We start from the raw sequence: 21,720 nt of genomic DNA, 5'->3' as shown, positions 1-21,720 counted from the left end.
CCACATTCTGCACAGATGATCATATGTGCATATACGGGAGTTGCTCTACGTTGCATACTTGTACAAACACAGCAAAACATAGCAGAGCTGAAACTCCACAAAGAGCACCTCTTTTGATGCCAGGCGGGACCCAACATTGCCATCTGTATTCTCAAAAGTCTTACCGGCCTGCTCCATGTTGAACGCCACCAGCCTGGGGCTCGCTTTAATGTGGTTCCCCTGGGACGGGAATGAGCCAGCACGCACATTACTGATCCAACCCTGGACACAAACAAGGAGGCGCCATTAGCGGTGGTTGAGAGGGGGGGGGGTCACAGGGGAGGATAAAAGCCAGGCTAATATAGGGACACAACATTATGAAAATGTGGGTTGTATTGCATCACAGGGGGCAGATTAGAGTAACCCGTTTCAACTCAAATTGTAGACAAATGATTGGAATTCTTAGCGTTCACTTGACGTGTCCACACAGGAGGACATTTTTTTAAACACAGACATAGTGTAGTGTATTAAACCGTCCAAATGACAAGCCTTGGTTTTTCTGTCCCCTTCCATTGAGGAAAATGTAAACCCATTTTTACATCTCAGCTGCAACACCATTAGGAGACAATATGAACATCTATTAAAGAGGAAGGTTCTGGATGAGAGTGTGAGCAAGACGACCACAGACACGCAAACAGACGCAGATACACACGTACGGGTGCGCACAGAGCCTTTCGAATCAGCACAATGTTGAGGAAGTGGAAAGGGCTCCCTGCTTAGCACAGCAGAGTACACTTAAAATCTCCCTTTCATAACATTAACAAGGGAATGGCGTCTAGTGGACAAAGAGTCTGTATAGCATGCTCCATTGGATTCTGCTAGTGCATAGAAAACCATTAGAAACCAACCGTGACAGACAATCGACACACACCCACACACACGACAGAGGAAAAGGGCATTTAACAGCCAAGACGGTGCAGGTCAGGCAAATACAGCAGCTTGTTCCCCCGAGAAAATACTTTTCCTACTCCGTGGGCAGCCATGCATAAACAGGTACTTTGTAAGATCCTCCATATAAGTTGTTTTATTACAATTACAAATTTAGTGTGAATCAGTGTGTGTGTAAAAAGAAGACCATAATGGGCAAAATGGTGAAGCTGTGTCAGAGACTCGAGCCCCCACTGTGTGGGATTCGTTTCGATGAGACGGAGCACCCCAGATAAAAAAAAAAACAACCCTGACCTAGATTTTCCAACAAAACCCAAGCACTTAGTGAGGTTTGGCCAGAAAAAGGTGTCCCAGAATAGGTTGTATTATCAACGGATATCTTTCCTGTTGTAGACAAGTTTTTTTTTCAGGATCAGTTTGAAAATCCAAGCCAAAGTCTGTCGTGCTGCAAATTCATACATTGCTTTAAGATATGGTGAACCTTTATGAAGTTCAACACTGCTCTCTCGAAATGTCCAGATGTATGTACACTTCAAATGCCCCAGGCTTGGCTGCAGTCAGGCAGGCTGACCATAAGACTTTATGAAGGAAACTCGAGTTGTTTTTCCTTACTTCAAGATCCTCAGCCCCAAACTACACACAAGCACTGCTGATGCTTGTTTTTTTTCTCCTTTCCATCCCCGTCAACCTCCCTCTCTCTCTTTATCTCCATCTCCTCTACTATTTCTCTCTCTTCCTCCCATTTTCTCCAGCCCTGACTCTCTCCATCCTGTCGTTCTTGTCAACGTTTAAACAAAATCGCATGGCCTGTAATGACTTCTTCAGATTTCTCTGCAGACATCACGCCGACCTATCTCACCTACCTTTGCATGCCAGGCATTGCACTAGCTCAGTAAAAACAAGGCGGGTTGCATAACACATTGGGCGTGAGGAGAGCTGCAGGAGTTGCAACGCAACCCCAGTGCGTCCACACCAACCACAGAATGGCAGTTCTCCGGTTTGCAACCCCTCCACCCCCACCCCACCCCACCCCACTGTGCATGATGCATATGTCCAGCTCTTACTGATACACTCCCACTATCACTATCACTTATCACTGCGAGCGATTTAGAAAATGCGGTTGTGGTATCAGGCGTCGCATTTTCCTCTTAGCCTCGTATTTCAATCTGCTGGCACCTCGGATCTTGGACGGCGTGCTTTACATTTGCAAATAATAATGCGGGAATAACATGCAAACACCGTGGCAACTCTGCTGCGGCGACGATGACCAACTCCGCAGCATCAAACGCAGGCTAGCTAGTTACTTTCCGCAGCCACATGGTTCGCACTTGAACTTGCATCGTGGGTGCAGGCGGAGAGCGACTCAGCTTCTCCAGCTCTCTGAGCGCAGTGCGCCCCATTCGCAGACGATGCAGGAAGTTCTCTTCAGGCGGTCCCCTAAAACGCCCTCCCCTTAACTACAGCAAATAATCAAGAGGGTCTAACTAAGGATCTGCCCCCCCCCCATAGCCAAACACAGGTACTCACATCTTTCTTAGGGATTTTGGGGGTGGTGTTTTTGAATTTTGACGTCTTGAAACGGTTCATGCTGTCCTGTCCGGTTCGGTTGAGTGTCTTCCGGTTGTCTTCCGGGGTGTCTATCTCTCGCTCGCTCTCTCGAGCCTGTGATGAGTTACTTCTAAAAGCGCGAGGTACTTCCACAACAGCTGACAGCTCTCGTGCTAGGCGCGCGGGGCACGCTCGGTTTGTTTTCCTCCGTTTACCGCGAAGGTGGCGTTTGTGCCTTTTTTTTCCCCTATGGCGCACAAAGGCGAAACATCCTATTTATTTACGTTTTCGCGTCCTCTAAAGTATAACACTACACAGCCGAGTACCTAAATTGCAATCGCGCCGTTTAAAAAAAAAAAATCTTTCGCAAACGTTTCTGAGGAAAAACAGAAGATTTGCGGAGCGTCTCTGCCACGGACAACCCCCCTTCGTTTCGGACATGCGCAGTGAGGGGCAGCAAGGCAGCGGTGGATAATGATGGCGTCCTCGGCAGCCCGCAGTTCCACACGTTGGCTTTCAGTTGCCGTGTCCTCTGGAAGTCGCCGTGCTCGTAGTGCGGTCATCTGTGTGTCCAATGGAGGGGTTCGCGGTGTTTCTACCCTAAGGTTTCAGAAACTATGGCCGGGGGGGAACGCACTATGTGCCGGGACACGGAATGCCTTGACATTGAGAGGGTTGCCAGGTGAGCGGTGCGTTTACTGTGTCACGGCCTATGCTAGGCTAGGCTAGGCTAGGCTAGGCTAACAGAGACAAACCGGTTTTCTATTCTACGTTGTGGTAAACGGTAATGCACCTCGTCATATATCGTTAGGACTGTGCTACTTTGGGTTAATAACAACTCGTCGATGTAAATTTTCAGTCAGATTTGGCTAATATGTGCCAGCCGGCTCCGCCAGGATCCCTCGACCCTCACTCGAGTGTCAATGGTGTTTATAGTTGGAAGAGTATTTCATCAAGCTGTCTGACAATGCAAAGATAAGAATACTACCAATCGCTAATTTGACAGCTTTGTTAGGCAGGGTGGACCGCAGCGGAGACGTTTCAGTTAGCTGCCAACTAACAGTGCAATCACATTTGATGTGTTGTTGGGTTTGCCAGCTGTGCCAGAACATTAAGTTGTTGCTACACGACCTTCCCGCTCACCATTTAGCTCCAGGTCTCAAATCACCCCATGCTGTCTGCACAGTGGACTTCCACACAAGTGTCCCAGCTGGAAACAAGCAGGACTTTTACCAGATCTTGGGGGTACCCCGCACAGCAACCCAGAAGGAGATCAAAAAAGCCTACTACCAGGTCTGTTACTTCCTGCCCAACACACTTTGGTCACTTTTTCTGTTGGAGCATGTGTTGGATCTCTGCTGACAACTGTCACAGTAGATGACAGCTTGTTTGTGTTTGTTGTTCTCTCAGATGGCCAAAAAGTACCATCCTGACACCAATAAAGATGACCCAAAGGCCAAGGAGAAATTTGCTCAGCTGGCTGAAGCTTATGAGGTTTTTTTTCCCCAGTCACTCTTTAAAACTTCCAGTCAGAACTTCACATACTCCTTTTGTTATTGTTCAACAAGTCCAGTCATCATTAGATGACAGGCTTGAGGTTTTATCTTATACTGATCCAAAAACTAACTTAAAGCAGCAGTTTGTATTATTATTTATAAGTCAGTATGTCTTTTGGCCTTTTTCCCCCAGAAAAAAACAAACCCTTATCCTTGTGAAATCTTTGAGCAGTCTCATTAGAATGGTAGTTTTATAAATTCTCACTCTGTTTCCTCAGGTCCTGAGTGATGAAGGGAAGAGGAAACAGTATGACACATACGGTACCTCCGGATTTGATGCTGGCCAGGCTGGTGGAGGACAGCAGTACTGGAGTGGACAGACCACCAACGTGGATCCAGAGGAGCTTTTCCGCAAGATCTTTGGAGAATTTTCTGGAGCCCGAGGTTTTGGAGACTTCAGTGCCATATTTGATCAGCCACAGGAGGTCAGTGAGGAGCTTTTTTTCCCAGACTCGGGAGTCTTTTTCAGAATTTAAAGTAAAAGATTTACATTTAAATCTGATTTGGTCTTGTTCACTTATTAGCATAAAAATAATGTAACACTTAGCAATAAGGATACCTGCAGTCAGCTGAGAACTGATGAAGTTACTTAAATGAGTGATGTACGTTTTCCCATTAAACTTGGTGTCCAGATGAACTGATTCAACTTTTCTGGAGCAATAAGTTTATCCATGTACCTTTATCAGACCTAAGTATTTCATTCCAGGCCTCTTTTTTTATGTACAGTACATCATGGAGCTGACATTCACTCAGGCAGCCAAAGGAGTCAACAAAGAGATATCTGTCAATATAGAGGCTGCTTGCCAGCGCTGTGATGGTAAGGGACACGAACCTGGCACCAAAGTCCAGCACTGCCACTACTGCAACGGCTCAGGCATGGTGAGTCAAATTCAACTTAACTGAAAGACATGTACGTATGTTTCAACATCCTGGGGATATGACTTGCTGCAATGCGCAACATGAGGAAAACAAAGACATTGAGATGATGCTCCAAAGTGGAAAAAGAGTATCTCATCATATCATTGAGAGTATACACCAGTTAGCCAAAACATTAAAACCATCTGCCTAATATGCCATGGACTCCATGGCACAGGAAACCTTTGAAGGTGTCCTGTGGTATCTGGCACCAAAAGTTGAGCAGCAGATCCTTTAAGTCCTGTAAATCCCAGCTTCTCATCTACCATAGTTCTCAATACAGGAGCACCGCAGGGTTGTTGGCTTAGTCCCTTACTCTACAGTCTGCTCACACATTGACTGTGTTGCCAAATATCATAACAGCATAGTGAAATTCGCAGATGTCACCACAGTAATTGGACTGATAAACGATTCCTATAGTAAGGAGGTGAGGGACCTATCCATATGGTGTCAAGATAACAACCTCCCCCTAAATGTTGAGAAAACAAAGGAGATAATTGTTGATTTTAGAAAGTCCAAAATGGTTCAGACACCAGTTTACATCAATGGTGTCGCTGTTGAAATTCAGATTTTTAGCATTCAAACCTCAGACTCCCTCTCCTGGTCTCTAAACACCAGTTGTGTCATTAAGAAGGCACAACAGAGACTACTTTCTGAGATGTCTTAAAAAATTCAGAATGTCCACAAAAACCGTGGTCAATTTCTGTCAGACTACCACAAAGAGCATACTGGTTTGGCTTGGCAACCTGACTAAACAGGACCACAAATGATAAGAGTGATAGTAAAAATGGCTTCAAAAAAATCATGGGAACACCACTGCCATAGCTTCAGGACATTTACACCACCTGTTGCAGAAGGAAGGCCCTAAGTATCATGGAGGACACCAGCCACCCAGCACATGGTCTGTTCTCACTCCTTCCCTCAGGACAACGCCTACAGAGCATCAGAGCTCAGACCAGCCATCTAAAAGACAGTTTTTACCCCCAGCCGGTCAGAATAATGAAGTGAACTTGAACTTGGAAGTTGTGAGTTGGGGCCTCCATGGATTGGAGGCCCCAATGTTCAAGGCAACACCTTGAACACTTTGTCATGTTCCTCAAACCATTCCTGAATAATATTTGTTATGTGGCAAGGCACATTATCCTGCTGAAAGAGGCAGACCTAGACCTGGGCAGAGAGGGAATACCATTGCCAGGAAGGAGTGTACTTGGTCTGCAACAGTGTTTAGGTAAGTAGTACGTGTCAAAGTAACATCCACATGAATGCCAGGACCAGGACCCAGTGTTTCCCAGCAGAACATTGCCCAGAGCATCACACTGCCTCCGCTGGCTTGTCTGCTCCCCACAATACATCCTGGTGCCATCACGTCCCCAGATAAACGATGCGCACGCACCCAGCCATTCACATGATGTAAAAGAAAACGGGATTTATCAGACCGGGCCACCTTCTTCCACTGCTCGATGGTCCAGTTTTGATGCTCACGTGCCTATTGTAGATGCCTTCGATGGTGGACAGGGGTCATCATGGGTACTCTGACTGGTCTGTGGCTACGCAACCCCATACGCAGCAAGTTGTGATGCTCTGACACCTGTCCATCATAGCCAGCATTCACTTGGTCAGCAATTTGAGCTACAGTAGCTTTTCTGTGGGATTGGACCAGACAGGCAACCTGCACAGTATTAGGCAGGTGGTTTTAATGTTTTGGCTGATTATTATATATGTATCTGTGAATGTCAAATTATTTAAGTTGACAAGTAAAGCGAATCATATGTATCTTTCTGTACAGAGTGCTAAAAATCAAGAACTAACAAATACAAATAAGTGAAATTTGTCAGGGCGTGTTGCACTGATGTGAAAAAAAAATCAGTGTGCAATAACAAGTCTTCGCAGCTGTCCGTAGTGTCATTTTGGATGATCATCATTGTCATCGATACACTTTTTTTCTCTCTCTCTCTAAGTATCAAAGGTGTACATGATCCTTCCGTGTTATTGTTAAACGCATGTATTGCGTCTCTCTGTAGGAGACGATCAATACGGGTCCGTTTGTGATGCGCTCCACATGCCGTCGCTGTGGCGGTAAGGGTTCGGTCATCTCGTCCCCGTGTCAGTGCTGCCGCGGGACAGGACGGACCAAGCAGAGAAAGACCGTGATGGTGCCTGTACCTGCAGGTCAGTGAGACACACAGCTCCCTCTTCAGATAGTCTCAGAAGACTGAACAATGGCATTGTTTTCAGATGTCGGCTGATGAAATAGTAAGCTGTAGTGTGGACTGCGCCCATCGCCACACTGTTTGTTGTTTGATATGTGTTTCAGGAGTGGAGGAGGGTCAGACTGTTAGGATGCCTGTGGGCAAGAAGGAGGTCTTCATCACGTTCCGGGTGAGTGCGTCACAGATGGCATAGGAAACCCAAGCCACACTAAGAATAAACTCTCTAGTCCAGGAAGTTCTGCAGACTGTAAAGGGATTTTACCTGTGTAGGTGTGTTAATAAGGCTCACCGGGCCTTGCACAGCAAGGCAAAATATTACGTCACACATGCACCGATATGTTCATAAAAACTTGTAAGAAATGTTGTTATTCACCATTTTCTCTTAGTTTGGATTCATACATTGAAAGGATCAGATTTTAAAATCAGTGCAGACTTGTCAGACAAGGAATGAATTTCAACAGTCTTGTTGCTCAGCAGGGTTGGATACCGTTCACATTTGAACCGATACCTGGAATTCGGTACCGGTACCCAATGGTCCCTTTTTTTCAGTACTTTTTCTGTAATAACAAAAGTCATTTCAGTTGTAAAAAACACAAGTCCAAACTTGTCATTTTCAACATTATCTATATCTCTCTATCTTTAGAATATTCTGTTGTAACACACCACACAAAATAACTCCCCCACCCCCCCCCACCCCAAACCCGTCCCTACAATCTCCAGCCCATCCCAGTTACCAGGGTGTAGCGCGAGAACGCTGTCTTGTGGTTCTCGGAGGAAGCACAGGTGATGTACTGATGGAGGAGTGGTAGCAGCGAGGTTATGTACTGTAGTGGGGTTGGGGGGGGAAAGTGGGAGGGGGGGTAGATAAAAAAAAAACAACAAATGAACAGTTTTCAGTTAGCCATTGCCCTGACCGTGTTGGACTTGGAACAAGCTGTAGTTTTAGGTGAGGGGGTAACGTAGTCTCGCTCTCTTTCTCTAACGTATACTCTCACCCAGATGCGCGCTTGCGACAAGCGGTAAACGAGGAGGGATTTTTCAAAAGGCTCAAGGAACCTTTTCTTTTTTTTTTTGACTCAACACAGCCCACTCTCAAGGGACCAAAATTTGGCACCGGTTAATCTAACGTGAGTAGGTACTCTGTAGTACTGACGTAATTCGGTCAGTACCCTTAAAAGTATCGAGTTCAGTACCCAACCCTATTGCTCAACCACATTTTGAGTCTATAAATCATTTCCGTTTCAGGAAAAGATGAGTTTTAATATTGGAGAACATAAGAAAACTACATTTAGGCCTGAATTGATATGAATATTGACGTACCCATAAATTGTCGCATAATCATATTTTTTATTTTGGGATGGGGGAGGTATATAACTGACAGAATTGATATTGGTGGCACATGAATTTAAACAGAACTCCTGAACTTGTAATGTTTTTCTTTTTGTTGGCATGTCTTCAGGCAAAGGTAGCACTGGATCAGCTTTTCAGATTCTGCCAAATGTGTTTTGTTTTGTTTTTGTTTTTGTTTTTTTTGCATATGATACTCAAAATCAGCCGTCCTTCTAGGATGGCCCTTCTGAGGAAAGAATGGTGCTAATTGAAGATTTACGAACAGGCACACCTAATTCATAGATTAATAGAAGAATGCCTTCCAGTCGACCAAGAACACTGAGACGAACAGTTGTATAGGGGTGATGCAAACACCGTCTTCCATCTTTGGTTTGTGATTATTTTTGCTGCGGTCCCCAGGTTCAGAAGAGTTCTGTGTTCAGGAGGGAAGGCGCGGACATCCACTCTGACTTGTTGATCTCCGTGGCCCAAGCCATCCTGGGAGGCACGGCCAGAACACAAGGCCTCTATGAGACGCTCAACTTAACAGTAGGCGCAAATGCCAACACACACATTCACAGTACAAAACAGTGCATTGCGGTCCTTGTTTCCCACGTGCAAAATTCATTGCAGACAAGAAATAATCTGTCGGGGTAATTGGTGCTGATTTCTCTGGAACAAAGACAATATTGGGGAAGTTTTTTTGCATGTGAAAACGGGTTGTAAAAGCCAGTGGGTAGTAATCCGTTAACCGATGAACACCACAGATCCCTGCAGGCATCCAAACAGACCAGAAGATCCGTCTCTCTGGGAAAGGGATCGCCCGCGTCTCTGGGTACGGTTTTGGAGATCACTACGTCCACGTCAAAGTCAAAATACCCAAGTAAGACACCTCGCACACATGCACACCTTCGACAGTACATCATTAGGTTTGACTTGAATTTAGAAGTACTTGTTTCTGTGTATTTCGTCGACTTGTATGTGTTGTGCGCTAGACTTAATAAGATAAAGTATTTGTTCAGTGCTTGCAAAAAATTGACTAAAATCAACAGTAAAGAGTAACAAGACCAGCAATAAACAGAAATGAGACAAGACCAAAACCAGGCCAAACACATAGGCAAATCGTGACAAAAGAACTAGTCTATAAAGGTCAATTTTAAGAGGTGGCTTATAAAATTATATTCATTAATCCAGGTTTAGCTTCTTGGCTTGGGTATTTCAAAGTCCAGAACATCTAATGGCAAAAACATGTTTAACTCATCTTTTGATATCTTTTTTTGCCCCAAGTTAAAAGGTCTGCTTGAGCTAGGTACCACACCCGTCCATGGTTTTAAGAGTAATACAGTACAATACGGGCGGCACGGGGGCGCAGTGGTTAGCATGGTCGCCTCACAGCAAAAAGGTCCTGGGTTCGAGCCCCAGGGTAGTCCAACCGTGGGGGTCGCCCTCTGTGTGGAGTTTGCATGTCTGTGTGGGTTTCCTCCGAGGGCTCCGGTTTCCTCCCACTGTCCAAAGACATGTAGGTCAGGTGAATCAGCCGTACTAAATTGTCCCTAGGTGTGTGTGTGTGTACACGTCGGCCCTGTGTGATGGCCTGACGGCCTGTCCAGGGTGTCTCCCCGCCTGCTGCCCAATGACTGCTGGGATAGGCTCCAGCATCCCGCAACCCTGAGAGCAGGATAAGCGGTTCGGATAATGGATGGCTGGATGGACAGTACAATACACTTTTCAGAGTTTATACAGGCTGAAGATGTGAAAAGGAGCGTAGACAGGAACAAAGAAGAGAGCTGCAGCAGCTATGACAGGATATGTTTCAAACATGAATAACTTTGGCCAGACCAGTAAATGAGTTGAATGGCTGAAATGGCTTGGCCTTTGAAATACTCCTCAGAAAAAGTTTGAAATAATTCGCCTCTCTTCGCAGGACACTGACAGACAGACAGAGAGCACTGCTGGTGAGCTATGCTGAGGATGAGACGGACGTGGAGGGAACAGTGAACAGCATCACCAACACCACCACAGGTAGGGTGACTCACTCCTTGGGGTTGTGGAAATTTAGACTTACCCATCTCTTTCTCCTCTTGTTTTCCTTTTCCTTTTGGGTTTATACTTACATTTGGTCAAAGCCTTAGGGTTGTTGAGATGGGACTGTAAGAGGATTGGCGTGTTGTATTTAGTGATTAAATGGGCTGACACAGTACTGGTCTCTGTCCAGGTGGGGGCAGCAGTGGAAAGCCGTCTGAGGCAGGGAAGAGGGGGAAGGAAAAAGAGGGGAAACGGGAGGGGGGCTTCCTCTCCAAATTAAAGGAATTGTTTAGCTCCTCTTGACAGCCACAAACCAGGTAGGAGTAGCGTTAATATTTTCTACGTAACTAAATATAATAATTTAAAATTTGGTACAAGATTCCATAATAAGAAGTGACACGAAGAATGTTATGTGATGCTTTACCCTGTGGTACATTTACATTAGCTGGTTTGTGGCTGTTTGATGTGAAATATGGGTGGCGTGTCAATTTCAACATTGTTATTTTGTCACAACAATTTCAACATTGTTATTCAACATAATAACAAAATAACAATGTTATTTCAACATTATTTTGTTACAACAATTTCAACATTGTTTGTCTTATCAATTATAGTGTCCTCTGTCCTGTCTGATTTTAAAGCTTTTTTTACTCTGTTTGCAAGTTTACGCTGTTCTACGACTTGAAATATATTACATATCGTCTCCAAAACAACATCTCTTCTTCATCTTCTTCAAGGTAAAAGGTCCACTGGGAACTGAGATAGCCCCTCGGCACATCAAACTGCAGATGGTGAACGCTCTAGAGAGGGGGGACGGCCACCCGAGCGTTGCCAAAGAGGGAAATGGACGGGGATTTAAGGAGTATTGGGCGTTGCCTGAGGCCTTGAGGGTTTCTGGACTCATCAGCACGTACCTACCTACCTTGCCCTAGTCATTCACTAGGAGTGAGTCATGGCTAATTGGACTCCTTGCTCTATGCTACAGTACATACACAAGAAGATGTGCCCCACTGCACAAGTTTTTTTGATTCTCTTGCCCATCAAATTCTCACCACGGTCATTTTGGTCGCAGAAAGAGCTGTCATATGGAAGAGAAACATATATATGTATGCATCTGTTGTCCAATTCTGTTGGTCGCCAGAACTCTTAACCCCATTGCAGTAACAGTATCCACATACACAGAAATAAATTCATGGCCTCAGATTCCAAATAATACAGTATCTTGGATGAAATAGTCCTTCTCACAGAGGAATATTACTGATCTTTTTCTGTTTTTCTATGATTTATTTTGACCCATGTGTGTTCATGAGTGCTGTCAGTACTTATCTTACAAGCCTCAGTGCTGGTAGCTGAAAAAGTTTGGAACAAGGCGAGTTTAGCCTTAAATTCGTGCAATTGAGAATGTGACACAGGGTCTTCTCTCTTTCCTGAGTTCGTCCCCTGTCCCTGACCAAGCACAATAGTTTTAGAAGTCAGATCTTAAAACTTGGTCCTTTTCTGTTAAGTCGACAGGTGCCGATCTGTCTCTCTTAACCTTTCTCACCGTGAGAGTAACAGACTTCAAAAGTAAACCCTATCTGGTCCCATCATATTTGTAAATAGGCTGCTGTTAATCAGTTGTACCAATGTGTCATATAGAAAAGATATAAGCTGTAAAATCTATAATAAAGATGTGGTCTGGAAATACCCGTTGTTTTCTGTAAATGAATGTTGGGAGAGAGTGGAATACTTCGCCTTTGCCCGGTAGGTTGGTTGATTCTGAATGTCAGATTTGATTAATCTTAACGCAAACCATGAAATCCAAAAACTCAATCCTTTTCATAAGTAACCAGAAAAAAAAGAAATGACAGAATAATAGTCTCTTGAGCTAATGTAGAATCCAATTTATCTGTCAAAACCACAACAGATTAAAAAATAAAACGTTTTAAAATTATTTCAGTCAATGACTTTGATAAATAGACTCATTATTGTTGTATTGTGTCTTGAATTTGTCAGAGAAAGGTCATACCATCCGTCTAAACTCATCCATTGTCCTGAAGCAGCCCTCAATTACAAGTGGGGCTGTGAAAAGATGAGCAAATCATTAAATTGACTCTTTCTACCCAAATGAGAAAACTGATTTTTAGTATGGTTTCTGTTTCATTCTGAGTGAACATTTTTTAACAAAGGACTCGAACATTAATTTTCAAAGTTTTTTATTCCTTCAAAGACCACACAATGTATTCCTGTGATTTTTACTCGTACTCAACAAGGGCATTTTTGACAGTCGCTGATAAAAGCACAACCGAGTTAGCTGCACCGTGGTACTGAACAGCTAGTGAAGAGTCAAGAAATTGTAAAATAAGCACATAATGGCCAACAAAATCTACTCAAATGTTAATTTTCAAAGTTTTTTTTACTCCTTCAAAGACCACACAATGTATTCCTGTGATTTTTACTTGTACTCAATCAGGGCATTTTTGACAGTCGCTGAAAAATCACAACTGAGTTAGCTGCACCGTGGTACTGAGAACAGCTAGTGAAGAGTCAAGAAATCGTAAAATAAGCACATAATGGCCAACAAAATCTACTCGAACATTACCACAATGTATTCCTGTGATTTTTACTTGTACTCAATCAGGGCATTTTTGACAGTCGCTGAAAAAAGCACAACCGAGTTAACTGCACTGTGGTATTGGGAACAGCTAGTGAAGAGTCAAGAAATTGTAAAATAAGCATATAATGGCCAACAAAATCTACTCAAATGTTAATTTTCAACATTTTTTACTCCTTCAAAGAACACACAATGTATTCTTGTGATTTTTACTCGTACCCAATAAGGGCATTTTTGACAGTCACTGAAAAAAATCACAACCGAGTTAGCTGCACCGTGGAATTGAGAACAGCTAGTGAAGAGTCAAGAAATTGTAAAATAAGCACAAAATGGCCAACAAAATCCACTCACTCAATATAGAGGGTTTTACATAGTTAAGTCTATGGCCACCACCATTCTAGCAGTGCCTCCTTAGGTCCAAAGTCCACCCCTTTGCTCTGTCCAAAATACTGTAAAAGGAAAATCATACTGGCACACTGAGATAAAGAAAAACATTCATGCTTTTCCTCCTAATACATCGCCATCTGACTTGGGACTCCCCGCATAAACTACATCTGCAGCTTCCTGGTCAAAAAAAAAGCTGTACCACAAATTCATTAACCTAAAGTGCTGCACATCAAATTTAAGTGTGAATGCAATTCGGGAATACTAAGAACAGGAACTCGTTTCAAGTGAAAAGTGTCACTTGGTACTCGGTATCCAAAATCCCCCAGCAAAATAAAAGAAACCAATCACTCTGAAGGACAATGAAAGGATCATGGTACAAAATGGAGGGAATGTCATTTCTGTCACAATGAAACTAAAAAAAAAAAAGCAGTTAATACAAAAAACCACTTGTACAGTAAATAATTATATTCTTTATCAATGTTGAAAAAGATGTGCCCTATATGCAAAAAAAAAAACGTTAAAAAAAAGCTATTCAAATCATATGGTCAGTCAGAATTCATATTGGTATATTCATCAGAGAGTGAAAGATAAACAAAAGCATGTGTGCTGAAATACTTAACAGTACATTTCACCCATCTTACCTGCCTGTGGTGTTTTTACTTTAATAAACCACTACACAATGTTGCATTTTGCCTTCATGCAATAAAGCTGAACTTGCATCACAGCAGCTGAGGAAGCCAAAGAGACCGTGACCTCCTCTATAATGTGCTATGCTGAGGACACTTTTACCTGCTGTAGGACGGATATGGCTGGTACATTAATCAGTTAGTTGGATGGTTGTGTGAGCAAAGTAATAGAGACAATTTTTCTTGGAAAAAAAAAGTGATGAGTGCAAAATATGCTCTCCTACAGAACAGCTGTCCCATTTGAACAAGCAACAGTAGAAATAAAATGTATTGACTCATGTAAATAAACTGGAACGTAAAACTACAAAGGTGTATTTGTAGAATTTTGCCGATATTTAAAACCCGTTTGTTTATTATACAGTCGTGCAAGAATTGGTTCTGAACACCTGTTCCATACTTGACATGTACACAAAGTGAATGGCCAGGAATGATTCTAGGAGGAAGAAATATGTGTCGGTTAAATATTGTAATTATTTGAATGTTCTTCAGCAATTTGTTTCAAACTGCACTAAGGGTTTATTAAAGAAAACCGTTAATTTCTTTAGTTTTAAGTGAACTTGTCCATTTTTTGTTTTAGTGTCCAATCCACCTGAAGAATTCAGTCTGAACACAGTAGTCAGGTTTGCCTTGCAGAAAACCTAGTTTCCATACCCATGCATAACACATGCACAGTATAATTTCAAGAAATCATCAATCAGTTTTGATTGATCTACAATATTCAATGAATGCATAGCCTTTAGCTAAGTGATAAATCATAAATGAGCTTTACCCATTTATATATATAAAAAAATAAAATCAAACAAAAAATTGTTTACAGCCAATCTGATCAGAATTAGGCAGGAAAAAATGTAAAGCATTCTTTACAAATGTCTCAAGTGTATTCAGATATCATCTTTGTGCTTCGATCATGACAAAACTTGAGGGGGGAAAAAGCATTGCACAGCTTTAACAGGGCCTGCGATTCGGGCAGCCACACTGAGAGGATATGGGATGGAGAGAGTTTTATGGGAGGTAGAGAAATGAAAAGGTGAGAGGAGAACCACTTAGAAGGTCTGAGGGGCGGATGGTTCATATCCTAGAGGTCATCTAGTTTTTCCTAGATTGTCGGGACTTTTCCATTCTCCTCTCTGTGTCTCCTCCATGCTCCCCCTCCTTCTCATGGCAGCATAGCGTCTGACTAAGGGCTGGATTACATGAGATACCACGCAACCAACCCAGCCAGTGCTGCAACCCAGGCGGCAAACAGGACCTGCCCTGTTGGGTGTCTGAGCACAGCCATGGCTAACTGACACACATACGCTGTTCCACCACTTGCCACTGGGACAGAAAAAAAACCAGCAAAAAATGAAATTATTTTCCCATCTTAATGAAAGTCTTGTAAATCTCAGTTACACATGCTGTAAGTAACAGGTTACTTATGTAAAGACGTATAATGAATGCACATAATTCAGCAAGGCATACCCGTTTTGGCAGCATAGTATGGGCATTTGCTGATGTCTCCCCCAATTGCTCCATGGACGGGCATGCCAGCATCCAAGACGTCCTCCTCGATGGTTTTACCCGTCTCCTCTAGCTCCTCAAACACCTAGCATAAAAATAAATGAACAGACTTGATTTACAGCTACAAGGGCTTAAAGGCGACTTCCATGTAAAGAATCACTCTCAGGAATCAATTCATCACAAACTGCGGCTATTTGTTTTGATTAATAGCCGACGAACCGTCAGCGTAACATTTCAGGGAGAATGTTCTTGTCCAAACCTGATAGAAAATAACAGATGAAGTGACATTTCACTCTTTCATACCAAACCAAATTCCTGGGTTCTTAGTAGGACAGGCTTTGGCGTAAAATCATTAAAATCCTTGGTGTAAAATCCTTGGAAATTGGTCCTGTGGGCACTGGCACAGCATTTTCTCAGTAACATGTTGGCACCTCACAGAATCCTGGCATTGGTTCGTTTGACACGTTGCGTTCAACACATTGAACAAGCAGCCAATGAAAATGCATACTTGTGTTCCGCTTATGCAAAGATGACGGCTTAGCATTTAAATATTCTTCACTGTTCAGCTGAACTGTAGCTGGACTGTGGAGCAGCCGAGGTATTCGCAGGAAAAAGCAACTGCATGTTTTGCAAATGCAAACTTTATATGGAAAAATAACCCATTGGAATAATCTAGTCCATCCCAGCATTTTTTCCCAGGATCAGAATCAAAAAAGAGGTAGCTTTCTAGAGAAAAAGCTGAAATCAGCTTGGCGGTGAGAGCTTGACTTTATAAAGAATCCCTTGATTTGAACCCTGGAAAATACCAGGGTTTTGGTGTGAAAAGGGCTATTTTCATTTTAAAATTAAGTCCATTTAGCAATACTCACAGCAAGGTTATCAATCTGCTGCTAGCAGGTTACTTAACCTTTTCTTTCAGAATCCATGCTTTCTATCTATCTCTCACCCCTTCTCCCCCCCTTGCCCCCTCACCTCCATGTTGAACTGGAAGGCCTTGACTGCCTCGGCCACTAGCTTCTGCTTCGTCTCCACGTCCAACTCCAGTTCATTCATCCTGCTGCGGTACAGCTGTTTGAACGCCTTGGCGCTATGGATGGCATCAAATTGATAGAACTCCAGGCCCTCCCCCGTGGGGGGCAGCTTTAGGGCTCGCTGGGCTACCTTCTTTAGGACTTGGCCTCCGGATAGGTCTCCCATGTAGCGGGTGTAGGCGTGAGCAACCAGCAGCACTGAGTCCTCCTGCCCTACCTCATGGATGCGGTCCACATATCGTTGGGTGGCTTGGGAGCAGCTGATCTGGTTCTGCCAATCTGGCCCATAGAAGTACTCCAGGTCACGAGCCAGGGCTTCATGCCGATGTAGCTCCACGGGGAAATAGAGAGGGGCAAAGTTGGGGTGGTCCTTGTTCCTCTCAATCTCCTCCTCCATGGCTTTGTAAGTGTAGTAGAGTGCCACAGCACCTAGCTTGGGAAACAGAGGGGGGGGAGCAAGAGAGAAAAGTTGGCAAATATCCAACATTTAAATGGTACCATGTGTAACATGTTGACTTCCCTGAAGCATAAAATCACTAGTAAATATCAGCACCAGTTGCTGAATGTTACTGATTGAGATTGAATAAACAATGACATCCCCTCCACCCACAGATGAGTCATTTTGTTGCTGGCTGACACCCTGCCCCTTTTCAGCTCCTTTTCTGTTTCAATTTACCGTTCCTATCCACATCACTGATCAACAGAGATCAAGATTTTGAGTTACACATAGCACTTTTAGCATTCAAAATGAAATAAAACTAATTTGGTTTGACCACAGACTTCATAATAAACAAAACGTTTCCCCAACTTTCTTTAAACTGACCTTAAACAGCTCTTTGCGGATACGCCCCCTCAGAAAGTCTTTGACAAACTGAGTGTTTTCAGCCTTCTCATGAATCTCTTTGGTCCCTGCTGCCAACATCTCGGACAAGTCGTCAGGACTGGGGGGGGGGGGGGGGGCTTTAATGAGTCACTGATGTAACTACAATAGCATGTAATTATTGTAAATTAACAAAACTTGTGTCATTGTATCTCAAAATTCAGTTTCCACACTGTGCTTTTGTTTGAAGACACCGATGGCAACACAATGGAGGGAACCCTACCTGAGTTTGGGCTCCTGCTGTTCCTGTATTGGGCCTTCTCCATTGGAAACAACCTCAGTCTTCTCCATCTTCTATGCTGATGTTGAGACTTTTTAATGGGACTGTCAGACAGTGGGACTTGTACTAGACACCCATCAAAGACAAGCAGATCACCATCCAAACCCTTTAAACTGACTTGTTCATGTGGAGCAGATGAATTTGTGCAACAAAGAACAGCATCAGGAATAATATTGGCAATAAACCGGTCTTAAAGGCAATTAATCATCTAATTGGTGCCTCGAGATGTGAAGATTTTGACCCTCTGAAACTACATTTATGCAACAACAAAAAAAGAGGCATCTTAAGCCAGTTCACCACGTATTCTCAGTTTTGATAGATCATATGCATCTTGAGTTACATGAGCTAAAATACTTTACAAAAAATTATTACGAATATTGGACAAATTCTTCACCACAGAACTTCAGCAGTGTAAAATAATTAGGTCAAAAGAATAACATGTAGCTTTGTACAAGTTTTTCACCTTTTCAGTGCTGTCTAAAATTACAGCTTAAAGCAAGAATAGGCAACAAAGGAACAATGTGGGTCAACAACATGCATCATGGTTACAGAAGGCTATATAACATGATGTGCAGATGGGGCAATTACTGTATGTCCCAGATTATAATATCAGATAGGCAGAATACACAGTGCTACGTGTAAACAAAGCAATGTCAAGTAAAGCTTGTACAGCTTCAAGGAAAGAGGCCCTGGGAAATTTGACAGCCAGAGCACAAAGTCAGTCCATCATTTGTTGCACTCCTCGGCTCTATCATAATCAGAGATCAGCCCGAAAGGAGTTGTCTGACACAACAGAAAGGGCTAGTCAGTGGCTGTAGATAAGAAGAAATCAGGTCAGTTGGGAGAGTTGCTCTTGCAGGTTAGTTGTAGGCAGAGGGTTTCAGATATGGGTGTAGAGGGTGGTGGTTCCGGGATGTCAGAACTCACCGTTAAGCCTTCTGGAGGTGTTTTGGGCCTAACTGAACGAAACTTCTGGGATGGAAGACATCTACTGGATAACCCCAGCGAAATATTCACATTGGCACTCTCATTGGTTATTGCACTTTGGTTGCCAAGGGTTACTAGTAGGCATTCAGTTTCTGAACTGCTGACCCAGCCGTTTCAAACCAGCAGTGTCAGCCATCCCATTAGCTTACAGTTGTTAATATCAAGAATGAGGATACACATATTGATGTTTAGTTAGTTTGGTAGCCAACTACGCCATTTGGAACCAGGTTTATAGATATATATACCAGCACAGCCTAAAGTTGTTGCTTTAAACGCAGGAACAAGTGTATGGAGTTTGCTGAGTTTTTGTGTCTTGGTTTGTTGAACGGGAGTGGTGTGTAGGAGCCCCTTTAATATCAGCACAAAGGGTTTAGATCAGATTCTGTGTATTATATATATGTTATGAAGTGCCAGTAGAAATTAGCCTCAACCTGCCTACATCATCTTTATACCCCTGGTGAATTAACTCCAGCCAAGCACCACAATCCAAACATTTCACTCCGAGATGTTTCGGGTACGTGTTCCCAGAACAGGAACTGTAGCTTTTATGCTCAAATTACATTTGCAATTACAGCATAGCAGATCGATAAGGGCCAAAAAAAAAAGTTATGGCGGCGCACTAGTCGACCCAACAAAAAGGACAGCTGGTGTTAACCCCACTCTCCTTCACGTTTGGCATAACTGAGTGGGGGGGGGGGATAAATCAGAAGATGACCTCTGATGGTTTATTTAGCTGGGTAATTCCTTCTTGTTTACTGTTCCGGGGCAATAAAGGTTAGTAGTGTGACTGACACAGCCTGGCAGGGGCTGGTTTGGTTGTAAACAATAACCAAGCCTGAATCTGTGCGTACACAATGGACAGAGAGGCCCATACAACACAATACAGTCCTTCTGGCGTTTGCTGGTAGTGGTAAGCTGTACTCAACGGGTGAGGATATCCGACTAGCTAAATGTAAACAACTGTTCCTCAAGGTAATCACCCTGCACGCTGACGTTACCTTTCACAAAGGGAAAGAAATTAGCCTCGCCGGTTACCTGCGTTAATCATTAATGAGCAAGCGGAACTTTGCCAGTGTCAGCAGCTGAGCGCCATCAGTCTGACCAAAGCTAACTTCAACAGACGGCGGTGGCCAACGCTAGCTTGGGTACTAGCCGTGCTAGCTAGCAGAACGGCAAACTCGCCCCATTATTTGAGCGCCGACTACATATGAATCAGGTGGCCGCCGCTTCTACTTCAACACCCAAGCCTGCGTGAACTTTTACCGACGACGGCGGCCTTCGCGACGCCCGTAGAACTCACCTCTCGGCGGCGCGGAGCTGTCCCGTTAACTCTAAACAGGAAGTGACGAACGGCTGTGATTTCGGTTCGAAGTCACGTGACCGAGCCCCAGCTAGAGTTTCCGCATTCAAAGAAGAACGGGACGTCTTTCCCGAGCCACGCCGCCCAAGGCAAGAGAAACACGGTCCAGATTAAAGGAGGATACGTCCATCTAGCGATTTAAGTGTACAAAACAAACATTTTTTTAATTTTGATTTGTAACGCTTGTGAAATGGACGCCGAATCCACTGAACGTCCTTTCTCTCGGTTGTTTTGGAAACAAACAGGAGTTCTAATAACTGTCATTATGTGTGTGGAATGGTGCGGAAAATGAAAAAGGGAAACCGGAATGACAAACACAAGTCTTACTCTAGCAATGTATTGTAGCGAATTCGGGGGGGGGGGGGGACAACGCAACCACAGGAACTGCCGCGGCCGGGAAGCGAACCCGTATCGCCCGCACGAGCAGGAGACATCGCTAACCGCTAGACCAGAGTTTCTCAACCGGGGGTCCGCGGACCCCTAGTGGTCCGTGGTGTAATTGCAAGGGGTCCGTGAAAATAAAATATCTTAAAAAAAAAGATCCTATGACATTTATAGAAATAGGATTGTTTTACTCAAATGTGACAGACCTTTATCTACCTAAACTATAAAGGGTAACACGACTTTTTTCTCTAATTACATCTGTTTCACAAGTGTCATTTATTGTATTTTAATAAGAGATCTCGCTCCCGTTTGCATTGTTAAAAGTTACTGAATACATATTCTGTTTTGTTACATATATCTGAAAGTTACTGAATACATATTCTGTTTTGTTACATAGTATATCTGAAAGTTACTGCATAAGAATTCTGTCTTGTTACATATATCTGAAAGTTACTGCATAAGAATTCTGTTTTGTTAACTATATCTAAGTTACAACTGAAAGCTCTTATTTTTGCCCCAAAGAGTGAATAAATGCTATAATGCAATTTAAAATGCAGTTTCTACTGTTTCTATCAAATTGCAACCCCCCTCCCCCAAGATCAGGTGGAGGGGTCCTCAGAGTAGATCAAAAATACGCAGGGGGTCCAGGACCCCAAAAAGGTTGAGAACCGCTGCGCTCGACTAAAGGGTCAGACCCGCCAGCCAGCGGCCAGCGTGTCTTCTTATCCATGCACGTTACAGTATTAAGCAAAATACACGAAAACCCTGCCTGGTTTCTGGTACTTCTGGAAATGTGTTTCCCAGACAGGGCTTTCCTCCCCAGGACTCGATAGAAGAGTAAATTTGTGTTGTAAAATTCTGGGAATTCTGACACACAATACCTTTTTTTAAACAATGTCTTTTATGGAGTTTTCACTATACAAACTTCAGCATTATTATGCAACATATGACGCTGCAAGTTTTAACATTAACAGACACAATACCCCCCCCCACACACACACACACACACACCTGCTCACCCTTCTCAGATAGCATCCGGATGTGGGTCACTCCAGGCAATGATGCGGCACTGATGGCCTTCTTCTGGCCCTGACAAAATGGATGTGAGTCTGAAGTGGCCCA

At 43.5% G+C, this 21,720-nt stretch overlaps 3 protein-coding genes across 5 annotated transcripts in view; 1 reads left to right on the top strand and 2 right to left on the bottom strand.

Annotated features, from left to right (window-relative positions):
• LOC130119861 (coronin-7-like) overlaps positions 1-2,756 on the bottom strand; it is a 63,132-nt gene extending 60,376 nt beyond the window's left edge. Inside the window, exons 1-2 of the mRNA XM_056288451.1 lie at positions 2,455-2,756; positions 165-261 (exon numbers count right to left, since the gene is read on the bottom strand). Coding sequence (XP_056144426.1) covers positions 165-261; positions 2,455-2,514 — 157 coding nt within the window. The 5' untranslated portion in view covers positions 2,515-2,756. The remainder of the gene's footprint in view (positions 1-164; positions 262-2,454) is intronic.
• A 126-nt stretch (positions 2,757-2,882) lies between these two features.
• Positions 2,883-12,516, top strand: dnaja3a (DnaJ heat shock protein family (Hsp40) member A3a). 2 transcript variants are annotated; one of them, XM_056288780.1, is made up of 12 exons: positions 2,883-3,157; positions 3,626-3,768; positions 3,886-3,969; positions 4,250-4,456; positions 4,758-4,910; positions 6,968-7,115; positions 7,261-7,325; positions 8,906-9,034; positions 9,253-9,368; positions 10,410-10,507; positions 10,701-10,827; positions 11,248-12,516. In XM_056288780.1, the coding sequence occupies exons 1-11, from the start codon at positions 2,950-2,952 to the stop codon at positions 10,811-10,813; spliced, it is 1,464 nt and encodes a 487-aa protein (XP_056144755.1). In that variant the 5' UTR covers positions 2,883-2,949; the 3' UTR covers positions 10,814-10,827; positions 11,248-12,516. The 2 variants fall into 2 exon arrangements, with proteins under 2 accessions (XP_056144755.1, XP_056144756.1); XM_056288781.1 differs by lacking the exon at positions 10,701-10,827.
• Positions 12,517-12,694: 178 nt separating this feature from the next.
• Positions 12,695-20,194, bottom strand: hmox2b (heme oxygenase 2b). 2 transcript variants are annotated; one of them, XM_056287700.1, is made up of 6 exons: positions 20,155-20,194; positions 17,811-17,933; positions 17,531-17,648; positions 16,649-17,140; positions 15,638-15,761; positions 12,695-15,493 (listed from the first exon to the last, which is right to left on the bottom strand). In XM_056287700.1, the coding sequence occupies exons 2-6, from the start codon at positions 17,876-17,878 to the stop codon at positions 15,366-15,368; spliced, it is 930 nt and encodes a 309-aa protein (XP_056143675.1). In that variant the 5' UTR covers positions 17,879-17,933; positions 20,155-20,194; the 3' UTR covers positions 12,695-15,365. The 2 variants fall into 2 exon arrangements, with proteins under 2 accessions (XP_056143675.1, XP_056143676.1); XM_056287701.1 differs by lacking the exon at positions 20,155-20,194 and adding an exon at positions 19,890-20,105.
• Positions 20,195-21,720: the final 1,526 nt, after the last annotated feature.

Source organism: Lampris incognitus, chromosome 10 (assembly GCF_029633865.1).
Source record: "Lampris incognitus isolate fLamInc1 chromosome 10, fLamInc1.hap2, whole genome shotgun sequence".
In the NCBI taxonomy this organism is placed as follows: Eukaryota; Metazoa; Chordata; class Actinopteri; order Lampriformes; family Lampridae; genus Lampris; species Lampris incognitus.
Note: the sequence above shows the minus strand (reverse complement) of the source record. Positions and strands in the feature narration are given on the sequence as shown.